The 18629-nt window shown below is 43.8% G+C and overlaps 1 protein-coding gene across 1 annotated transcript in view; it reads right to left on the bottom strand.

Moving 5' to 3' along the window:
- Nucleotides 1–18629, bottom strand: part of LOC147726272 (E3 ubiquitin-protein ligase TRIM39-like) — a 92756-nt gene that overhangs the window by 61418 nt on the left and 12709 nt on the right. Inside the window, exon 2 of the mRNA XM_086960372.1 lies at nucleotides 9011–9106. Within this exon, the coding sequence (XP_086816498.1) occupies nucleotides 9011–9106 (96 nt within the window). The remainder of the gene's footprint in view (nucleotides 1–9010; nucleotides 9107–18629) is intronic.

The following is an 18629-nucleotide window of genomic DNA, read 5'->3' as shown; positions in this document are numbered from 1 at the left end:
AGCAGGCAAGTAATGGACAAGGAACAGGACTGTAATAGAACCAAGTTCAGGGGGCAAGGGGTATGCTGTGGTTTTTCTCTCTTTAAGGGGTTAGAGCACACTTCAACAATGCAGACGGTACGAATCAAAGGATAGCGAAGGAAAGAGCATAACGTGTAGTTGTGAGTTGTGTTAAGGTGGCATGTTTTATTCTGAAGAATGTAAACGGTCTGTGACACCCAGTGTGAGTGTCAGCTCTCTAGGCACAACCTCTGAAAACGCACAAAACGTTTTAAACAAAATAATCCAATAAGTTTAGTTCATTTTGTGATATCCTTGATAATCACGAATATTTATTCCATGTTATTATTCACATGTTTTTAGGTTCATTGCATCAAGGTGAATTATTACTTCAAGTATCATTCCAGATACACAATGTTCAATTCATCTTTAACATCACCCAATGCATTTCGGATCAAATCCTTCATCAGGGGCAGTCTGTAAATGATACAAATAATACAAATATAATCCTTGTCGAAAATGCCAAAAATGTCTACTCTATACATTACAGATTCCAGAATGCGTGACAACTGGCAAAACAGAAAGTGCGAGGGTCACATAAACGGGATAGATGGATGAATAAAAAGTTAAACGATGTCATTGTGTGGGTAACTGAACGTAAACCATAAGGTAGGAGGGTGAACCCGTGAAAGGAAACACAGAAATGGAAACCCGGTAAAGGCAACCCTGTTGCCGAACAGAAATATGTATGTGAAGACAGTAACATTCAACGTGATTGTAAACTAAATAGCCACGGTGCGGTTAACAAACCAGGGTGAAACGAAGCGCGTGTCAGCATTAGAAGAAAACACTCACCAAAGATTCAGCGTGGAGAGATCCCACAACATCGTGCGTCCTACGCTACGAATGAAAGTTAGTCAATAACGCGTGTGCATTTAAAATACTAGGGGCCAGATGTAGGTGGCCGAAAATAGCCATTTACCGATCGGTAACGGACGAATTCGACCGGTAAATGGCCATTGACATGTAGGGGCCCTTAAATGTTGCATTTTCGGTAATTTTACAGATTCTGTAATTTTACTGATTCAGTAATTTTACCGATTCGGTAATTTTACCGAAAATGCAAGATTGAAATGTGGGTAGCCAATTTTCCATTGGCACATGGCTTTCAGAATCGGTATTTTACTATGGAATACAAATCCATGGTAAAATACCGATTCCTGTGTACATGCACATCTGTGCATGTACACATGTGCCATGTGACAGACAGACGTGCCCTTATTTATTTATTATTTATTTATTATTGCATTTATTGAGCGCACAGCTACCCAGAGGTTTCCCGGCGCTTGCCTTGGGAACCCGTCCTGGCTTTTCCCTGTGAGATAGCCCCTACAGGGCATCCCCAAGGTGAAAGCCAGGCATCCCGCCGCAGGGGGCCGTTGTGGAGATTAAGCAAGCTTAATGCCCAGAGTTGCAGAGTGAGAACCCATGATTAGAGCAGGCACCGAAGCGAGAATTATCGAGTCCGTGGACATTTGAGCTCAAGACCCTGCCGCGTCGGGAATTGAACCCTGGTCCCGGGTCTGACCTCAGCTTCCGGGTCTGCCTGCTCTACACCGTGAGCCACACTTCTCCACATGCCTTAGGGCATGTCTGTGTGCCACATTGCACACATGCCCGTTTTGGGGGTGCTAGAGGGTGTCAAAGTGACACCCCCTGCACCCTTGACAAATTCGGTATTTACCGAATTGGTAAATACCGAATTATTAAGGAATCGGTAAAAAATCCAGATGTTGGTACCTACATCCCATTTACCGATTTTGAAATACCGAATCGGTAAAATTCGGTAATATTCGGTATTTCAAAATCGGTAAATGTGATTTACCTACATCTGGCCCAAAGTGACGTGCGCATAGAAAGCGGACAGGAAACGGTGGCCATATTGGAGTGGAGTGTAGTAATCCGGGTGAAGATAGAAAAGAGACGACATCTTTAAAATACACGAAATGATGAGAAAAGGTTGGAGCAAAACAGTAAATCAGTAATAAAAAATACATAAAAAATAAATATGTGGATATGACCAATATAACAAGTGCATTATAAATAAAAAGAAAATTCCATCCGGTCATTTAACCCATGTGGTTTAGCAGATTGCAGAAATGTAATCCAGTGATTTTCGCGTTGCAGAAGGAAGTTATTATTGTCTCTGCCCTCACGCTTCTCCACCACTTCAACAGCAGCAAATCTAAGTTGACTTATATTGTGTCTGTTGTCTTTGAAGTGTATTGCCACGTTGGATTTGGTGTTTTCAGTCCGAATATTTCTTTTATGTTCATTAATTCTCGTTTTCAGTTTACGAGATGTTTTTCCAGTATAAATCAAACCGCAAGGGCATTTGATGATATAAATTGCATTTTCAGTGTCGCACGTGGCATTGAACCTGAAATTTATGTTCGTCCCTTTCATTGGATGTTTCATAGTGGATCCCTTGATCAGATTGTTGCAGTTTTTGCAATTGAGGCATGGTTGGTTACCCTTGTACGTAACAGAAGTTGATGGATTGGGTCTAGTGATGACGTCTTTCAAGTTGTTCCCCCTGGTGTATGCAAAAAGTGGTTGTTCTTTGAAGATCTGTTTGAAATCAACTTCTCTGCTGATGATAGGCCAATGTTTCAAGATAGATGCTTTATACGCTCTAGAGACTACAGAGTATTTTGAAACAACCACAGGTCTTTTTATGGTATCCTTCTGTGTAGAATGTAATGCCTCATGTCGGCTCAGTTTGTCACAACGATCTTTAGCATTCTGCAAGATTGACTTGGGATAGCCCCTATCTTCAAAGCGATTGATCATGTCGATAGCTTGTTCTTGAAATGTATTGGGTTCTGAAACAATCCTTTTAAACCGTAGGAGTTGAGAGTACAGTAAATGATTCTTCAAGGCCATCTGGTGAAAATGATAAAAATTTTAAATTGCAGGTCTAAATCAGAATGCACCAAAATGTTCTCAATGGCTTCCATACCGAGGTCATGTGGTATGCTGGTGTATAAAGATTTCACATCTATGGAACACAGCCAAATAGAGTCTTGTTCTGAAAAAAGAATATCACCTATTTTTTGCAAAAAATCTGTGGTATCCTTTACGTAAGTGCGTGAAGATTGAATTAGCGGTTGCAGATATCTGTCAATGAACTTGCCTGTAGCTTCATGAATGTTCCCTCTGGTGGAGACAATGGGTCTGAAGGGCGGTTGAGTCAAACTCTTGTGCACTTTAGGCAGCATGTACATGCTGGGTGTTCCGGGATTGTCTGGAGTCAAGAATTTCACCGTTTTTTGGTTGATAATGCCATCGTCAAAAGCTGCTGATAAAATGTTCATTAACACCTCTGTAAATTGACCAGTGGGGTTGTATTGTATGGCACTGTACGTGTTGGTGTCATTAAGATGTTCTTTAACTTGTGAACGATAGAAATCAGTATCCTTCAGCACAAGTTAAAGAACATCTTTCTCACATCAAAGGATACCACAGATTTTTTGCAAAAAATAGGTGATATTCTTTTTTCAGAACAGGACTCTATTTGGCTGTGTTCCATAAATGTGAAATCTTTATACACCAGCATTCCACATGACCTCGGTATGGAAGCCATTGAGAACATTTTGGTGCATTCTGATTTAGACCTGCAATTTCAGATTTTTATCATGCAATTGATGCATTTCATCTTATACCGGAGTTATTTTTCATGGGAGGACCAGTGCTATATACAGTTGTCCGGTACTTCTATGGGCAACTGTGCTGCACCGGTCTATGCGAATGCCTTCATGAAGTACTTTGAGGAGAACCAAATCTTGAACCGCAATCCTTGGGATACACATGCCATTATTTTTTTAAGATATATCGACGATATCTTTGTTCTATGGCAAGGAGCTCTAGATCCTTTACAGACAGCTTTGACACAGTTGAACCTCATCAATGATCGGATTCAATTTACGTATGAGTACAGTCAGGAATCCATCACCTTTTTGGATGTCAAAATTAGCCGCAGTGGAAATCGTCTGGAAACCGACTTGTTCAGGAAATCAACAGACAAAAACAACACCTTGCACTATAGGTCTTTTCACCAGATGGCCTTGAAGAATCACTTACCGTACTCTCAACTCCTACGGGTTAAAAGGATTGTTTCAGAACCCAATAAATTTCAGGATCAAGCTATCGACATGATCAATCGCTTTGAAGATAGGGGCTATCCCAAGTCAATCTTGCAGAATGCTAAAGATCGTTGTGACAAACTGAGCCGACATGAGGCATTACATTCTACACAGAAGGATACCATAAAAAGACCTGTGGTTGTTTCAAAATACTCTGTAGTCTCTAGAGCGTATAAAGCATCTATCTTGAAACATTGGCCTATCATCAGCAGAGAAGTTGATTTCAAACAGATCTTCAAAGAACAACCACTTTTTGCATACACCAGGGGGAACAACTTAAAAGACATCATCACTAGACCCAATCCATCAACTTCTGTTACGTACAAGGGTAACCAACCATGCCTCAATTGCAAAAACTGCAACAATCTGATCAAGGGATCCACTATGAAACATCCAATGAAAGGGACGAACATAAATTTCAGGTTCAATGCCACGTGCGACACTGAAAATGCAATTAATATCATCAAATGCCCTTGCGGTTTGATTTATACTGAAAAAACATCTCGTAAAGTGAAAACGAGAATTAATGAACATAAAAGCAATATTCGGACTGAAAACACCAAATCCAACGTGGCAATACACTTCAAAGACAACAGACACAATATAAGTCAACTTAGATTTGCTGCTGTTGAAGTGGTGGAGAAGCGTGAGGGCAGAGACAATAATAACTTCCTTCTGCAACACGAAAATCACTGGATTAAATTTCTGCAATCTGCTAAACCAAATGGGTTAAATGACCGGATGGAATTTTCTTGTTATTTATAATGCACTTGTTATATTGGTCATATCCACATATTTATTTTTTATGTATTTTTTATTACTGATTTACTGTTTTGCTTCAACCTTTTCTCATCATTTCGTGTATTTTAAAGATGTCGTCTCTTTTCTATCTTCACCCGGAGTACTACACTCCACTCCAATATGGCCACCGTTTCCTGTCCGCTTTCTATGCGCACGTCACTTTGTATTTTAAATGCACACGCGTTATTGACTAACTTTCATTCGTAGCGTAGGACGCACGATGATGTGGGATCTCTCCACGCTGAATCTTTGGTGAGTGTTTTCTTCCAATGCTGACACGCGCTTCGTTTCACCCTCGTTTGTTAACCGCACCGTGGCTATTTAGTTTACAATCACGTTGAATGTTACTGTCTTCACATACATATTTCTGTTCGGCAACAGGGTTGCCTTTACCGGGTTTCCATTTCTGTGTTTCCTTTCACGGGTTCACCCTCCTACCTTATGGTTTACGTTCAGTTACACACACAATGACTTTGTTTCACTTTTTAATCATCCATCTATCCCGTTTGTGTGACCCTCGCACTTTCTGTTTTGCCAGTTGTCACGCATTTTGGAATCTGTAATGTATAGATTAGACATTTTTGGCATTTTCGACAAGGATTATATTTGTATTATTTGTATCATTTACAGACTGCCCCTGATGAAGGATTTGATCCGAAATGCATTGGGTGATGTTAAAGATGAATTGAACATTGTGTATCTGGAATGATACTTGGAGTAATAATTCACCTTGATGCAATGAACCTAAAAACATGTGAATAATAACATGGAATAAATATTCGTGATTATCAAGGATATCACAAAATGAACTAAACTTATTGGATTATTTTGTTTAAAACGTTTTGTGCGTTTTCAGAGGTTGTGCCTAGAGAGCTGACACTCACACTGGGTGTCACGGACCGTTTACTGATTACCACACTTCTGTCAGGAAGTGATATCTCTAGTGCACGCCACAAATTTTCATTTGGATTAACAGTGGTGTGCGTAATCCCAATAACCTTTTCTTATTCTGAAGAATGTCACAAGCATTAAAAGTAATATCATGCAATGTAAATGTCTTTTTAAATGTACAGAAAAGAGGAGCGACGTTAAAATGGTTGGGCTAATTTTCTCCGCAGGTGATCTTTCTACAAGAGACACACCTTAAATCCAACTCCCCTAACTTAGCACTCCCAAAGAAGTATGCTCATGCGTACTATGCTTCGGAACATACTGCGGTATGGGGGTGGGTATTTAACTCTCTTCTGCGCTAGACTGGGAGCTGGGAAAGGTGATCCAGGATGAAGGAGCAAGATGGATCTGGATCGAGGTTTCAATCAATGGGGTAGGTAGGCCTTGTGTTGTTGAACTATTATGGGCCAATTTTTGACGATATTAAGGCCCTAAAACAGATATACGATTTGTTGATAGATGCTCATGGCTTCATAGTTATGGGAGGTGATTTTAATTTCATACAAAATCTAGGCCCAGATACATCCAATAAGGGTAAACAGCAATTAAAACCAAAGACAACTAGATTATTAAGAATCATGAAATAAGATTTTGCCCAATTAGATCCATGGTGGCTCGACCAACCAGGCCTCACTCAGTTTACATACTACTCAGCTAGATTTAAAACAGCTGTGCAATTGGATTTCTTCTTGACAAATAAACAAATTGTAAGAGGGGAATCCGTTATTTTTTCTAATTCATGTGCAGACCATTCTTTAGTCTCCTTGGTAATATATTTACCCACTTGCCCAAAAAATAATAGCAGGTGGTACTTTGATAAAGCATTGCTCTCGGATCCAATATGGATCTCTGAAACTCGTAAGTTTATACAATGGTTTTATAAGGAGAATATTAATACAGCATTAGGTTTTATGGTCTGGGAACCTTTTAAGGCCTCTTTTCAGGATGGGTGATTGCATATAGGGCGAATCTTTACAAACCTAGGCAACATAAGATCGAAGGACTTTAGAATGCTAGATCGAGCTAGGGGAGATCTTATGTCCGGGCCCCCAGGATCCTGAGGTGGAGTTTCTTCAGCAGGAATGACTAAAAGCGAACGAGCAATTAAAAAACTTTTTTATTCTCAAAGAAGAGATCTCTGGGAGCAAAGCATGTCAACAGAAAGTATATGAAGAAAGCAAACAGATAGGTACATTTCTAGCCTGGTCAACAAATACTCAACAGAGTAGGCAACTAATCCCACAAATAAGAGATCCGACCACTGTGAATCTGGTTAGTAAAAAAGATAGAATTGCCGACATTTTTGTGTCTCACTTTAAGAAAATCTATTCAGAGACCCAGCCAGTTAGCACTCAGGCCCTTGAGGATTATTTTACTACAGTTTAGTTACCCATGATTACTAAGGATGATTGTAAGGCTCTGAATGAACCGATTACATCTACAGATCTAAGGGAAATTGAAAAGGAATGGCTAATGCTAAGGCAAGTGGCAATGATGGAATACCGATTGAAGTATATATCTATAAGCTGTTTTTAGATGAACTCTATCCTTTTTTGGTATTCTTGTGTAATCAGTTTATGAATGGGCTGTCTGTCTCTGACAGATTTAAGAAATCAGTTGTGATTACTATCCTGAAAAAGGATAAGGACGCTAGGGACCCGAGGTCCTATTACCCAATAAGTCTATTAGATGTAGACTACAAGCTTTTTATGAAAATTTGGTTGAATAGGATCTCGGGATGTGCGCAACAGATGAAACATGTGGACCAAACAGGGTTCCTGCCCGGGAATCGAGGGCTGCAAATACCTTTTTTTTAATTCAAGCTATCTACTATTTTTCAGCCAGGGCGGATAGAGCGGCTATTTTGATGATGGATGCAGAAAAGGCATTCGATCTGGTGGATTGGCAGGCACTTTTTTTTTATCTTAGAGAAGTTTGGTCTCCTACTCTGCTTGATAGAGATGTTAAGAGGAATTTATAAGGGGGGCTGGGTCCGCCCCAATCTGGGACCAGAGTTGATTTATCCCAATTCCACAAGACCCATCCATAACTTTAATTATTCTTGGTGAGAACTGATTTGAGGCATATATCTCTTACCGAAGGAAATTAAATTGACATCCCTTAGACAATCTTAAAACTGACTCTCCACTTTCACAAGGCTTTATGTCAGAATCTCAACCTCATAAAAGCAAGCCAGCACAAATCTCAATAACAAAGGGTCAAATGCACAATACTGACTACAAGACCACATGCCCTTCACCATGCTCAGTTTAAGTAATGGCATGTAAAAAAAGATTTGCTAAAAAGAGTATAAACTGTGGCCAGTGCCAGATCGATCCTGAGTACAAATCAACAATAATGTAGGCAAGATTTTGGTATCGAGGACTGTTCTTGTTGACCTTTGGGGGGGGTGTCAGATTATGACAGCAGAACAACAATTCAAAGATGAACAAACACACGCATTACCATACAGCTGCATATATGCATGTACAAACTCACTGACAGATAACTCCAGATCTATTCACGCACAAACCTACTGGCACACACACAGAGATGTACGCATGCATGCACATAGTAACACATTTCCCACACCTGAACATACATAAACACAGAGAGACCCAGAGGCCCACATGTAAGTGGCCCTCACAGAGAGATGACTCAAAACTCACACACACACAATTGCTACCATGTACACACAAAAAGACAGATGCACATAAATAAATGTAGAATACCGCATGGAAACACTTACAGTCAGATGCCTAAGATCATGCATACTTACTCTGACACCGGGCATGTTACTATGTGATTACTACGTAAAGGCCTGAAGAGTAATTCCTGTTTTTTCTCTCCAGAAGACCCTTGGAAAGATCTGGGCTCCAAAACTCCAGATAATGAATCTCCACCCAGGATGATTTACCTGGTGGAGGCCGGAGCCAGGCAGGAGGGTGAACCAATGGCTTCCCTGCATCTCTAACCTAGACAGGCACATGCACAGAATCGCACATAAACAATGGCGGATCTTAAACTGCACAGGACTCATGGCTGCTACTCACCCTCAGGGTCTTAATTTGTTGCTGTTTCCTGAGTTTAGACTCCAGAATGTATCCCATCTCTTTCCTCATAGGGCACAGCCAGTTCTGGAGCTTCACCTGCAGAGAGCATAGAACACAAATGACAACTGTACTTCTGTAAAGTCAAGTAATTCTTACAATAATATCCATTACAGCACCATCCACACATGTACAAATTGAAAGTACCAGCCAAGCATATTTACAATTTAGTCACCAATCGCACATATCTAGTTTATAAGTGCTAGCCACAGTTTTCCAAATTAGAAGTATCAGCCATACTTATCCAAAATAGAAGTACCAAGCCCACACATGTACAGATTTTAAGTTCCAGACACACATATCCAGATAGTTATGTTCCAGGCCACGTGCTTCCCGGCACCAGCTGCACATTTTCAGACTGAGGTTTCCATGGCACTCTGACCTGTAGTAAAACGCCAGACCAGTCTTATCCAGATTGTAAGTACCAAGCAACAGGTATCCAGCTTAGCGCTGAATAATTCACAAACCACTTACCCATACATGTCGCCCTATCCTTGTAGCCTTTTTGTGTGTAAGATAGCCTCAGAGCCTGTCTTTTGTAGCCCAGTTTCTTTTAAATGACACCATGAACTTGCTCTACAAAGAAGTTGCTTCTATTACTAAATCTTATGCAGGGGAAAGGGAAGCATGAGAGCAGGCATAAGGGTCTGTGATAGGCAGGCTGCATCCATTATAGGGTCTATGGGAGAAAACAGGCACCAGCCCTACAAACAGCAGACACCGGCCTCATACAGGGTCTGTGCCAGGGAACAGGCAGTCCTAAGGAGAGAGAGCAGACACTAGTCCCTTACTGGAAGGAAAGGAGAGAGCAGGTGACAAGCCCACACAGGGTCTGTTTCAAGGAGCAGGCATCCGGGAACAGGAAGCCTAGCTGAGATAGCAAGCACTAACCTCAAACAAGACCTGCAACTGGGTGCAGGCAGAGTGGGAGGGCAGGCAAATTACTTTTAAAACGCATGTGGTAGATAACAGGCAGTATTAGCCTCTTAGAGAGTGAGTGACAGTCATCTGGCAGCCAGAATATGAGCAGGCACTAGCCTCAAACAAGACCCGTGCCAGGTAAGAGCTAGACATCACCAGGGAGAGCAGATACCAGCCCCATCTAGCAGGCAGCAAGAGAGCAGGAACTGCCCCCTTACAAGTTTGCCTCAGGGAACAAACACCAGCCTCCTACAGGGCGCCAGAAAGAGCGAGAGTAGGCACCTTCCCCTTAGACAAGCACCTTGTAAGGGCTACAGGGACCCAAAAGTTTCTAACACCATCTGCGCAAGGGAACAGGCAGCCTGTGCAACAGAGCAAATACTAACCTCACACAGGACCTGCAGCGGGAAGCAGGCAGCCTGTGCAAGAGAGCAAACACTGACCTTTCACAGAAACAGACACCTCCATAAGAGTGCAAACACTAACCTTACTCTGGACCTGCAACAGGGAACAGGCAGACAGAGTAGGAGGACAGGCAAATGCCTCATACGACATCTGTGCCAGGTAACAGGCAGCCATGTAAAAAAAGAGGTGCCAGTCTCCTACAGTCTTTGAAAGTGAAATGACAACCACACACAAAAGATAAAGGGTAGGAGGAAAAAACGCCCCACCTCGACCTCCTAAGATCACTTACACACACATGTATAAGGGGGGCTTTGCACTTAAAATCGGTGTGATCTAGGGGTGAGAAAACACACCAGGTTTTTAAAAATGGCCTCACCCAAAGAAATCAGTGGCATGCTTCATCATAGGTCTGCTAACATACCTCCGTGCCAACCAACGCTGGAGCAATCGGGGAGGGGAAGACAATACAACACATAGAGAAATAGTGTGAGATCACAAGTGGAAATGGTGCAGAAAAACAATTTAAAACTGACCACGGGAATTACAAATGTAACTTTAATGTTGGATTCCCTGACCAGAGTAAAAGGTCATTAACGGACCAGTGGATGATGGTATGGAAGGCTATAATGACCCCCTACCCCTCCGCTCTGCAAAACGTCGACATGTTTCAGCCCGCTACCGTAAATACCCCAGATTTCATCAGGACTAACAGGAAAAAGATCCCATAGGTGCTACCCCTAGCTCCTCACTCCTAAGGTCGAGTGTAGACACACATCTGAGTGAATGCTCAGAGAAGATATGGAAGAGTCTAGCCGGTGGCAGGGGCTGACTTTATCCGCTTTACGCTGTGCTCTACCAATACCACACTGTAAGCGCTGATTGTATAGCGTGTTTTTAACTTTAGCGATTGTAGGCTAAATCTTAATACTTTTACAGTGTATTTTGTGTTAAATAATTTGTGACTTATCCTCACCTCTGGGCTGATTCTGAAAGCTTCGGTGATCACGCATTCCGCCTACTCCCGCCCCGGTCCGCAGCGTCCATTTCTGGGCGTTTGATGCGGAGGGTGAGGAGGAGCCCAGCACTTCCGGGCTCAGGGCTGCCAGGTCAGCGCTCTAGTTGCCCCTACCTCTCTATAAATGTGTGTGGGCCAGCGACCGCGCAGCGGACGCGTGCAGCGGGCACGCCGGAAGCGAGCCGAAGTCGAGCCAAAGTCAAGCCCGTCTGCGGCCATCTGCGCCCGTCCGCGGCCGTCCGCGGCCGTACGTGGCGCGGGGACATAATCTTGGTCGTCCAAAGTCCCCCAATGTACGGTATAGTAGACACTAATTATTGGATCTTTGTCCCACTGTCACCTTACCATGTAAACACACTATGGAGGCGATATCGCTGCATAGCTGCTCAGTGTGTCCTTTTACTCCTGATGACGCACCGACTAATGAGCCCTCCAAAGGGCAGATAAAGGCGGCACTGATAAACTGCAGATCTCTTAGTAAACATAACATACAAATATATCACTTAATTGAGGATGAGGCACTTGACATCCTGTTTTTTACTGAGACCTGGCTAGGAGAACATTCAGACCCTGACATAATAGAGGCCATGCCACCTGGCTACTCCCTTTCCAGACTGGACAGGAAGGACGGAAGGGGTGGAAGGATTGCAATCGCAAGTAAAGCTCCTATGGAATGCTCCATATCTCCCCTGACGATCGATCATTGTGAAGCAGGCTCTTTCACTATTATAATAGGGCCTCAACACTCCCTTTCGGGTATTCTTGTATATAGACCCCCAGGTAGGCTGTATGATTTCACGGCTAGCCTGGTGGAAGCTACAGCACACCTAGCCATAAGAAAGACTAGATTCATGGTGCTCGGAGACATGAATGTTCATTTTGATGATCCCCTCGACAAAGATGCTGAGGACATCAGGTTAGAACTACACTCCCTACAGTTAGACCTAAAAAATTGTGACCCCTCACATAGACTAGGACACTTGCTGGACCCTATCTTTGGGAACTGGACCAGAGTGCAAGCTCAACCTCCGCAACCGGTACCCTGGTCTGATCACTTCTTAATTCCGTTTCACATACGGGTATCTGAGACTGATCCAAAAAAAGATTGTGAACATCGCTACCGGTGTCGGAAATGGAAACATTTCTCCCATGACACTTTTATCAAAATACTCCAAACAGGAAGACCTCCAGGAGGTTTAGACTGTGAAACAGCATATAATCGACTACTGAACCGTATTCTAACTGCCCTAGAAAGCACTGCCCCTATTCGAAACATGAAAAAATCCAAGAATGTGAGGAAGTCCACCCTGTGGTTTACTCCTGAACTCCAGATAGCTAAATCCGCTTGCAAAAAACTAGAACGGGAATGGCGCACCAACTTCTGCACGACAATTAAAACTCAATATAAAAAAGCGCAAAAGGATTATAATAAAAAGATACGCACTACTAAAGCCTTGCATTACAAAATTCGCATTGGGGAAGCAGAGAACTCTTCGAAAGAGCTTTTTAAAATCTTCAAGGAAATCTCTGTGCTAACCACTGATAATACGTCCCACACTGACTCTGTGGAAACGTGCAACAAAATTGCCAAATACTTTGCTGGTAAGATAACTGACATCTATGCCAACTTTTCTGGAAACTTGACATCTGGTCATGATTTTATGGAAAATGAAGGAGATAGTCTCATAGAGTCATGCCTACATTGTTTCTCGGTTCCCCCTCCTGCAATACTCGCCAACATCTGCAAAAGTATCAAGTCGGGCTCCCCCCGTGACCCAGCCCCTCCTAAGGTACTAGGAGCAAGTTTAACAGTATTGGAACCATACTTTAGACATGTGCTCCAAGTTTCCTTTGCATCGGCCTGTCTTCCTGAAGAATGGAAGTAAGCTATTGTACTCCCTATTAAAAAGAAACCCAATGTGAGCCAGGACACCCTGGAAAACTTGCGACCCATCTCTCTGCTACCTTACCTAGCGAAAGTGGCGGAAAAAATAGCTAATAAACAACTTATGGCCCATCTGGAATCCAATAATGTTCTTCATAGCTCCCAATCTGGCTTTCAGACGGGCTACTCCACAGAGACAGCTCTCTTGAGAGCGACCGAAACTCTACGGGCAGGAGCAGATGAGGGTCATACCATGGCACTCATTATGCTGGACCTCAGTGCCGCGTTTGACACAGTAGCAGATTCCATCTTGCTACAGTGTCTAAACAAAGCCGGGGTCAACAAGGCGGCACTGGGTTGGTTGAAAGCTTTCCTCACAGACCGTTGCTTTCAGGTTCAGAGAGGTACCTACCTCTCAGACAGCATAGCCTTAGAACGGGGGGTGCCTCAGGGCTCTGCCCTGAGCCCCACCATGTTCAATCTTTATATGGCTCCGTTGGCAGATGTGGTTCAATCTTACGGCATAGAATTAGTCTCCTACGCCGACGATACCCAACTGCTTATCTCCCTGTCCCAAGCTCCCACCATAGCAGCTGCCAACTTCAAAACCTGTATGCAGGATCTTGCAGGTTGGATGAACCAACACTGCTTGAAACTACATGGCTCTAAAACAGAGGTTTTAGTGATAGGAGGAAAGGATGCCCGCTGGACTAAAGAATGGTGGTCACCCTGTCTTGGTCCTTTACCCACTCCTTGTAAGGAAGCAAAGAACTTGGGTTTTTGGGTTGATCCCAAACTTTCTTTTGATGGTCATGTTCATAAAGTAGTAGGGAAATGCTTCGGGGTTCTGAAGACCCTTAACCGTACTCTGGCCCTTCTTCCTTTAGAAGCCAGACGAACCATGACCCAAGCCCTAGTGACCTCCCGAATAGATTATGGCAATGTGCTACTTTTAGGAACAACGGAAAAGAACATCAGGAGATTGCAGGTGCTCCAAAACACGGCAGCAGGACTAGTCCTCCGACTACCCAAAAGAGCAGCCTCAAAACCTACCCTGGCCGCTCTACACTGGCTTCCAATAAAAAAGAGGATCTTATTCAAAGCGCTCTTAATGTGCTATAGGATCACTTCGCACAAAGCCCCTCCTTACCTGACAGATCTAGCCATCACCTACGAGCCTAATAGAACTCTACGCTCTAGGGGAACAGGTCTACTTAAAATCCCCAGGATAAAAAAAGCCAGAATGGGAGGCCGCTCCTTTCGTGTGTTGGCAGCCAACAAATGGAACTCTCTTCCAATGAATATCAGGCTAGCGGACACTGAAACTAAATTTAGGAAACTATTAAAGACCTACCTGTATACCCTCTAGTTTCCAGCCTCTCACTATCTTCTGCCTCTCTCTCCACAGCGCGGGGACACGCCGGGATGGCGTCACCATGCGCTTTACAAACCCCTTTATTTATTTATTTATTTATGTATTTATAAGAGTAACTTGCTCTCCGAGGGAAACCTGTAATAAAACCAACAAGAACATATATCAAATATACAGTGCAGTGCCCTCTGTGAATAAAACACACACTCAAAGGTGGTTTTTACCAGCCCGATCAAACAAGTGATTCCATATGGGCATCGCAATAAAAGACAGGCCAATAGTGCAATTCATAAGGCCTTGCGTCCCATTTAATGAAAATAGACGTCCAATTCGAGCGCTCAATCCACACGCGTTCCTTATATTAATATTACGCAAAGTAAAAAAAGGCGTAAGTGCTCAGAGAAAGAGACACGACCACTCACCCGGCAAATTTTACCGGGGGAGCGAGGACGGCTCCCTATTGTCACACGCTGTTGGGCTACAGAGATAATAAGGTAGGAAGACAACAAAAGTTAAGTCCGTGATGAGTAGAAAAACGGACCCGACTTAGGGCCTGATCTGATAGTTTGCTCTGCTGTAAGCAAGATCTGAGTAGGCATTGGGACTTGGTCTGACCATTCTAGCGATAGCCCAAAGTGCCTGCTCCACCCTCCGTGGCAGAATTAGAGATAAGAAACTAACTTCGTCAAGGTGAGCTGTTTTCAGACGAATTGTCTCTCCCGGCGCCATGCACTTGCAATGCACTTCGCGGTTGGAGCCAGTGATTTCCGTCACTGCCCGGTCTGCTTCATCACGTGATTGACATACGCGACAGGAGGCTGGTTAGGAGGCACCAACCCACAAGGGTCTGTGGCAGGGAAATAGGGACCAGCCTGGTGCAGGGTCCTCCATATAGAGCAGGCAACAGCCTCATAAAGTGTCTACAGAAGGGAACAGGCCCGGCCGTCGTGAGGATCTACCCCAGGGAATCTGCAGCCACAGCGAGAAAGGAATAGGAGGCTACCCCCACATGCACTGTCTGTGACAGGGAATATGCAGCAATAGAGACCGAGCATACTCCTCTCCCTTGCAGGATTTGTACCTGGGAACCGGGGGGAGGGAGGGAGGGAGAGAGTGAGAGAGAGTGAGAGAGAGAGAGAGAGAGAGAGAGAGAGATTGAGAAAGAGAGAGAGAGAGAGAAGAGAGAGAGAGAGAGAGAGAGAGAGAGAGAGAGAACCCGTGTGATTAAGAGATGAACCAATTGGAAGATGGGAGCTGAGTAGGCATGTACTGAGAGGGGTTGATAAGAGGTGAGTAGCGGGAGAGCATAAAAATGTTACTAGACCTTCAAGGTCTAGAAAGCTTAATAATCTACTCGACCTAACTGTGATGTACTTGATCTGTGAACTGGCCTCAAATTGTGTGATCCTAGGCAAAAATGTTGTCTTATAGAGCCTCCTTTTTCTTTATAATCAAATAAGAGAGCACCTTCAAATATGTAGGTTCACTATTTCTGCTTTACAAAAAAATCTCATATTAACTAGACTAAATATTTGCTCCATGTATAACAAGAATCAAGCCCATAAATAGGGTCCACATGATTCCTGGGTTGCCTCTTAGTTCACTAATAGCATTGACATCTGGTCAGAAGCAGTAATAATTGCCAGTTAATGTTTAAAAACTCACTTTTCATACAGATATTATCAAAGCATGATGTTGTAGTGCAATGTCATTTACAGATAGCATATTTTCCATTGAAATGGCCACAAAAAGGTCTGCTAACGTAGTTTTACTGTTAATAGCGCAGAAACAATTTTGGGAAATTGGGTTTCAGCAAAAATATTCTAATTTTGCACATCACCAAGTAAAGTTTTCTATTTTGTTTTGATCCTATAAAATATTTTTACCACAGAATTACAAAAATGGGTCTTCATAACTAGTGAAATATATTTGAAATGTTTGAACAGTTCACTTAGCTATGTCAGTGTTGTGTTAGTAAAAAGCCTGACATCTTACATCTTTCATTTAACATGCTTTGCACAGTTCAATTGTCACACAGTTCACTTTACAACACCCTCTAACCTAAGTCATAGAAAGAAAAGGAAATGTGATAAGATAAGCTGACTTTGACCTTTGTCTCTAAACACCAGAAAGTATTACTAGATACGATTTAATGGCATTTTTATTGCTCTTTCACATTGTGAGCAATAAAGATGCCTTTAAATCTTGTTATCTTGTCACATTTGCTCTTCTTTCAGAGATCGAGGTCAAAAGTCAGCTTGTCTTTCCTGAAGAAAGAGTGCCTACAATTCCTGAGCCCACGTGTACTGAGAAGGGGGATGAAAGGTGAGTAGAGAGAGAGAGGAGTAGCGTGGTGAGTAGACGAATACTGAGAGGCAGTGATGAGAGGTGAGTGGAGGGAGAGAAGTAGGGTGACGAGTAGGCGTGTACTGGGAAGGGGTGATGAAAGGTAAGTAGAGAGAGGAGTAGGGCAGTGAGTAGGAATGTACTGATAGGGGGTGACGAGAGGTAAGTAGAAGAGGAGGGTGGTGTGTAGGCATGTCCTGTGAAGGGGTGATGAGAAGTGAGTAGAGGGAGAGGAGTAGGGTGGTGAGTAGGCGTGTACTGAGAGGGGATGATGAGAGGTGAGCGGAAGGAGAGGAGTCGGGTGATGAGTAGGCATGTACTGGGAAGGGGAGGTGAGTAGAGGGTGAGGAGTAGGAGTAGGGTGATGAGTAGGCAAGTCCTGGGAAGGGTTGATGAGAGGTGAGTAGAGGTAGGATGATGAGAAGGCATGAACACAGGGGTGATGGGAGCTGAGTAGAGGAAGATGACTAGGGTTAGTAGTAGGCGCGTCCTGGGAAAGGGTGAGAAGAGAGAGATGAGTAGGGTGGTGAGTAGGTGTGTAATGAGAAGGGTTGATGAGAGGTGAGTAGTGGTAGAGGAGTAGGGTGGTGAGGAGGCGTCTACTAGGAAGGGGTGAGGAGTGGTCAATACAGAGAGAGGAATAGGGTGGTGAGAAGGCATGTACTATGAAAGGGTGATGAGAGCGGAGTAGAGAGAGAGGAGTAGGGTGATGAGTAGGTGTGTACAGAGGAGGGGTGATGATAGGTGAATAGAGGGAGAGGAGTAGGGTGATAAGTAGACATGTACTGAGAGGGGGTAATGAGAGGTGAGTAGAGGACGAAGAGTAGGGCGAGGAGTAGACGTACTGAGAGTGGGTGATGAGAGGTGAGTAGAGGGAGAGGAGTAGGGTGATGAGTAAGCATGTACTGAGAGGGGGTGATGAGAGGTGAGTGGAAGGAGGGAGAGGAGAGGAGAGGAGTAGGGTGATGAGTAGGCATGTACTGAGAGGAGGTGATGACAGGTGAGTAGGGTAATAAGTAGGCATGCACTGAGAGTGGGTGATGTGACGTAATTAGAGGGAGAGAAGTAGGGTGATGAGTAGGCATGTACACAGGGGCAATAAGAGGCGAGTAGAGTGAGAGGAGTAGGGCGACGAGTAGGCATGTACTGAGAGGGGGTGATGAGAGGTGAGTAGAGGGAGAGGAGTAGGGCGATGAGTAGGCATGTACTGAGAGGGGGTGATGAGAGGTGGGAAGAGGGAGAGGAGTAGGGCGATGAGTAGGCATGTACTGAGAGGGGGTGATGAGAGGTGGGAAGAGGGAGAGAAGTAGGGCCATCAGTTGGCATGTACTAAGAGGCTGTGATGAGAGGTGAGTAGAGTGGGAGGAGTAGGGCGATGAGTAGGCATGTACTGAGAGGGGGTGATGAGAGGTGAGTAGAGGGAGAGGAGTAGGGCGATGAGTAGGCATGTACTAAGAGGCTGTGATGAGAGGTGAGTAGAGTGGGAGGAGTAGGGCAACGAATAGGTGAACTGAGAGGGGTGATGAGAGGTGAGTAGACAGAGAGGCGTAGTGTGGTGAGTAGACATGTACTGAGAGGGGGTGATGAGAGGTGAGTAGACAGAGAGGCGTAGTGTGGT

The sequence above is a fragment of the Lissotriton vulgaris genome, chromosome 3_1 (assembly GCF_964263255.1).
Source record: "Lissotriton vulgaris chromosome 3_1, aLisVul1.2, whole genome shotgun sequence".
Taxonomy (NCBI): domain Eukaryota; kingdom Metazoa; phylum Chordata; class Amphibia; order Caudata; family Salamandridae; genus Lissotriton; species Lissotriton vulgaris.
This window is presented reverse-complemented; position numbering and strand designations above follow the sequence as displayed.